Genomic DNA, 4,991 nt, shown 5'->3' on the forward strand with positions numbered 1-4,991 from the left:
CAGCAAAATAAAAAAGTGAACTCAATTTACTGCAAGTCCAACGATCAGTTGGCAGTTGGCAGATTTACGTACAAAGTCGCTTCCAGTTAAAGATTTACAAGGCATAAATTCAAAATTTGCAGCTTCAAAAGCAAGGAGGAGTGTTAGAAATATGCTTTAGAAGCTGAAAAATAGTTAAATTATTTTACTGTTTCAGCTTAAGAGTTATTTACTACAGTAATTTATTTTGAATTTGAAACAATTTTAAACTAGTCTTTAGGAGTGAACTAGTCTCTAGGAGTTTGTTATTTTAAGCAAATTTTGTGATGATTTTTAGGTCTTTTAAGTTGACATTTATCTTATAAGTTGTAGTCCAAATGCAGTGAAATAATATAAATTTTTCAGATTTAGTTCTTTAGATTTCTTTTTACATCTATTTTGCATATTTCTTTTATTTTCTTGTCATCTTCCCTTCTGTTATTTTCCTTAGTTTCTTTTATCAAGAACCAACACTATCTCATGAGAAATAACTTGTCGGTATTTCTCTTGCTTCAGCCTCCTGTACGGCAATTGTCCAGTTTGATGGGGAGCATTGTGTTGCCCCTCCCCAATATAGTCCTAGCTCTTGCTGCTGATATATAAATATATCCACATTCCTTTGACCATAGTAAAACATAGAATGAGGAAAAGAAGACTGCGGGAACCCAGCAATCATTGTTTCGAGGAGCATCAGGGACAACTCCTGTCAAACATAAGAGACTCTAGTCTTTATGAAAGACAAACTCCAAGTAGGACTGTCCGAAAAACAAGTTTTATTGAGCTGCCTTTGAGTTACCAATAAAGAAGTTGCTTTGACCTCCAAACTATACCCAAAAGTGCTGGTTGCAGTACAGGAAAGACGCTGCAGTAGAGGAAAGGTTAAGATCTCAATAGCCAAATGCAGGCTAATCTAACACCAAAATCCTTGCTTTTGTCCTTTGTATGCCAGGATTCTTGCTGAAGAATTGCTTAGGTAACACATACAACAAAAGATGATAGGGAGCAATCAGCTGCTCCAGTAATAACAGCACCCTTGCTCCTGATCTCCAGGAGATAACTCAACGCTCTTTCTGTGATGATCTCACCAGGAATTAGCACTGGAATACCAGGTGGATAAGGACATACAAGCTCTCCACAAATTTCACCGAGGCTATCTCTTATGCTGACTTTACGTTTTTTAGCAAAGAAGGCCTCTCTAGGGCTCATGCTCATTCTAACATCACCAAAGCATGCAAAATGATTTACATTTTTGCCTTCATCTTTCACAGGTTGATGAAAGTGAGAAGCTTCTGATAGATGCTTTAGACCGGCTACAAGCCTAAGAACATGATCCCTTTGAGTCCCTAAGTTAAACGCCAAAGTAAAAGATTTGGTCCCTACAAGTTCACAAACAACACCAAAATCTTTGCACAATATATCATCTGCTTCAAAACCTGAAAGACCTAACTGCCATACACCAATGGTGAATCGCAGTGGGTCAATGGAAAAAGAACTAGAAAAACTTGGAAACTCAAGGACTGAGATTCCAGGAATTTTACTAATCAAGCTTCTTGCTTCCATTGCCAAGTTCATTGCTTTGTCAAAAATTGCCTCTCTATTTTCACTCAGTTGGGCCCTGGCAGCATCCAGAGATGCTAAAAGCAGATAACTTGGGCTACTACTTTGAAGCATTTGTAGGCTTCTGCTGATTCTTTCTCTATCCACAAGATTTCCTTGCATGTGCAACATTGATGATTGCGTAAGTGCACACAAAACTTTGTGAGTAGACTGTACGGAAAGATCAGCTCCCTGGCTCAAGGATGAGCTAGGCAGCTTCGGATGAAATCCTAAGTGAGCGCCATGAGCCTCATCAACAATTACGGGGATACTGTGAGAATGACAGATCTCACAGATCTCATCCAAGTTGCTGCATATACCGTGATAGGTAGGGGAGACAACCAAAACGGCAACTGCTTTTCGGCCCTCCATTTCTAGCTCATTGATTGCTTTGCGTACCTACATATCAAGAACTTCACCATTTCAAGGGTACAAGTTAAAGTCTTTTTTTAAAAAAAAATTAAAAAGAAAATCCATATAAATTATTGCATCTTTGATGTTATACTTGCCTGTGATGGAGTGATGTCACCAGCGACATCCCAGTTGAAATCATATTCAGGGACGACGTACTTTGGGAGTGCACCAGACAATACCATGGAAGATATGGCTGAGATATGAGAATTCCGTGGTAGAATAAGAGTATCTCCAGGTGAACAAGTCGCCATAATGGCGGCCTGAATTCCACATGTACTACCACCAACAAGGAACCATGTTTCTGATGCTCCAAAAAGCCTTGCCGCTTGTTTTTGTGCTTCTAAAATGGGACCTTCTGGAGAAAAGAGATTGTCAAGCTCTGGAAGCTCAGGTAAATCATGTAGAAACGGTTTTGAACCAATGAGCTGAGTCAATGATGATGGTGCTGCTTTCCCTCTGTTATGGCCAGGAAAATGAAAACTTGCAGCATTTTCTTCAGCTGAAGCTTTTAAAGCACTAACAAGTGGAGGCAGCTCATTTTGACAGATTGCAGCACTTGGAGCACAAGAAATTTCTGTTAAAGGAACTCCATTATACCCTACAGAGCTTAAACAGTTCTTGAATTTCCTGAACATTTTACCATTGCTTTCCTGCAATATATGTTAGACTAATAACTGCTGTAGGTTTTGTTTGTCAACGTTGTAAAAATTATCTGTCAATCAGCAAAGAATAACTCTCTAACTATCAAAAGGGAAAAACACAAACAAACAACATTATTCTTTTAATTTCTATATTAGTTATATGTTGTAGAGAAGAGTGTGTGTCTTCGGGCGGGGAGGGGGAGGGGGGGGAAGAGATTATCTTGACAAATGGTATAGAATCAAATGAGATGTTCACATAGTCGTGGCAAACTTTCTTTTACCAAATCTTAATACAAGATTTTCTAATGCATCAAACTTCTATAAATGTCTCTAAAGCGAAAGTTTGCTCGTGCTCCAAAGAAATAACTTTCTAATACGAAAACCTAAAAGAAGAACTTGTCTGATGGTGAAAATTAATAGCTGAATTGGTTATCTGTTCCATCTTCTTCACTTGGGCAACCCCACACTCTCTTTAGCGATATTAGTTTTTGAGCAAAACTTGCTTCAGTCACTAAATAAACCTACAAGCTTACTACCAAAAACCACTTAACTATCTACATCCACAAAATAATTGATAAAACTGGTAACTGAGTGAATGCATACAGCACAACACCACAATTATACCTGCATGGATAATTCTTTTTTTTTTTTAATCTAAAAAAACGCTGCAACAGAATAAAACAAAATTATGGCTTTCATGATAGTCACTATTGTTATTGACCTCAAGTTGTTCACAAACAAAACTAAACCACTAGCTTATAGGAACACTGTTATGATATACGAAAATACAGGGACCAACGCGATAGTAAGAACATTGATAACTTCCCTAATTTAGCCAGTAATCACATAGGAAGACAAACAGCAGTACATAATCTGAAGATACCTATACCTACAGTAAATTGATAAGAATCTCCCCAAATGAAATGATCTAATATTTAATTTAACAAATTCTGTATAATCGTATTGACCTATCAACTGAAATACAAAATTGAAAACTTTCAACTACATTTTACTCAATGAAAAGAAATATAACAGAAAGAAACATCAACAATAGAAAGAGCAAACTAGCTTAGTACCACAAGCCCTAAGCTATATATGTCAATTCCCTAGATCAAACTAACACGAAATATATAATTTTGCTTTAATTAGATTGTCAATTCTGGCCAAAGATCTAGCTAGCTTAATAACTGAAAATGTAACAAATTTCCAAAAAGGTCAATATATCCAAGTTGAAACCAAATTTCCAGTTCACCACTAAAATCAACTGTCCTCCACATTTTTTTTTATTTTTTTTTTGTAAGTTTAACTGTACTCCATATAAATACTTTAAAAAGTTCTTCTTCTACTGCCAAGCTATTTTATCATACATAGAATTCTGAAACAGCATAAAGCACAAAACTTCAGCTCAATTTCTTAGTTTCTTTTCATACCATCTACAAAAGGGATGTAACGAAATTCAATAAATTTACCAGTAATACTAAAAAAGTTTGATTTTTTCGAAACCCCACTTGAGAAATGCAAGATTTTGGTCTTCTACAAGGCCTGAAACTCCATTTCCTGCAAAAACTCCCAGCAAAACTCTGCCATTAAAGCAAGAAAAAAGGGTTAAAACATGCGGTGGAAATATCAGCTCAACTAAGTTCCTTCCTTTTTTTCATTTTCTTTTTCTTATCACTTTTGTTCTGTTTGGAATTTTTTTGGTTAAACAGTCAAATTCAGATTCAATACCATATCCAGACTTGCAGAAGACATCGTTGGCTTGTTGAGTAAGTATGGTGGGGGTGGTAGTGGTATTTAATATTTAGAAACGACTATGAATTATCCTATGTGTTCATTCTATTCGGGCCAATCACCCGATAGCTATAACCCAACAAACATTTTTCCATTTTTAGGCGATATATGCCCAGCCTAGTGCTAATGGCCCGAATAGAATATTTTTTTTCCTGGCTCAAAAAAAAAATTCTATTCGGGCCATTAGCACTAGGCTGGGCATATATCGCGTAAAAATAGAAAAATGTTTGTTGGGTTATCGCTATCGGGTGATTGAGTTAAGGGTTCGATAACGGTTTTATATTATTTGATTACTGGGTTATCGGTTTGGGTCTCGGTTTACCCAATTTTATTAAGGAATTTTTACCTTCCTATACACTATTTGAAATCTTATTATCCTCTCTACTCAAGTTTCAATTTAATTACATGATCATATACAATTTACCAATTGTACAAATAAATTTTAAATGAGTATCCCTTTATATTATGAATTGAATAAGGAATATCAGTTATTTCCTTATCAATTTATACTTGTCCACTCTCTCTCTGTCT

General features: G+C 36.1%; 1 protein-coding gene across 2 annotated transcripts; it reads right to left on the reverse strand.

Moving 5' to 3' along the window:
* Positions 1–618: 618 nt before the first annotated feature.
* LOC107820429 (uncharacterized) lies at positions 619–4,535 on the reverse strand. Of its 2 annotated transcripts, none has more exons than XM_016646718.2 (4): positions 4,398–4,535; positions 4,139–4,249; positions 2,124–2,678; positions 619–2,013 (listed from the first exon to the last, which is right to left on the reverse strand). In XM_016646718.2, exons 1-4 carry the CDS (start codon positions 4,419–4,421, stop codon positions 988–990), a joined length of 1,716 nt encoding a protein of 571 aa, XP_016502204.1. In that variant the 5' UTR covers positions 4,422–4,535; the 3' UTR covers positions 619–987. The 2 variants fall into 2 exon arrangements, with proteins under 2 accessions (XP_016502204.1, XP_016502211.1); XM_016646725.2 differs by having other exon boundaries at positions 769–2,013; positions 4,178–4,249; positions 4,398–4,516.
* Between the last annotated feature and the right edge of the window lie 456 nt (positions 4,536–4,991).

This window comes from Nicotiana tabacum, chromosome 18 (genome assembly GCF_000715075.1).
Source record: "Nicotiana tabacum cultivar K326 chromosome 18, ASM71507v2, whole genome shotgun sequence".
NCBI classification, from domain to species: Eukaryota; Viridiplantae; Streptophyta; class Magnoliopsida; order Solanales; family Solanaceae; genus Nicotiana; species Nicotiana tabacum.

Excerpts from the sequence above, each read along its gene's own strand:
- LOC107820429 (XM_016646718.2), bottom strand. The coding sequence starts at position 4,421 with ATGTCTTCTGCAAGTCTGGATATG. Across the intron at positions 4,250-4,397 it reads CTTCTGCAAGTCTGGATATG|AGTTTTGCTGGGAGTTTTTG; the intron begins GTATTGAATCTG and ends CTTTAATGGCAG. Across the intron at positions 2,679-4,138 it reads AAACTTTTTTAGTATTACTG|GAAAGCAATGGTAAAATGTT; the intron begins GTAAATTTATTG and ends CATATATTGCAG.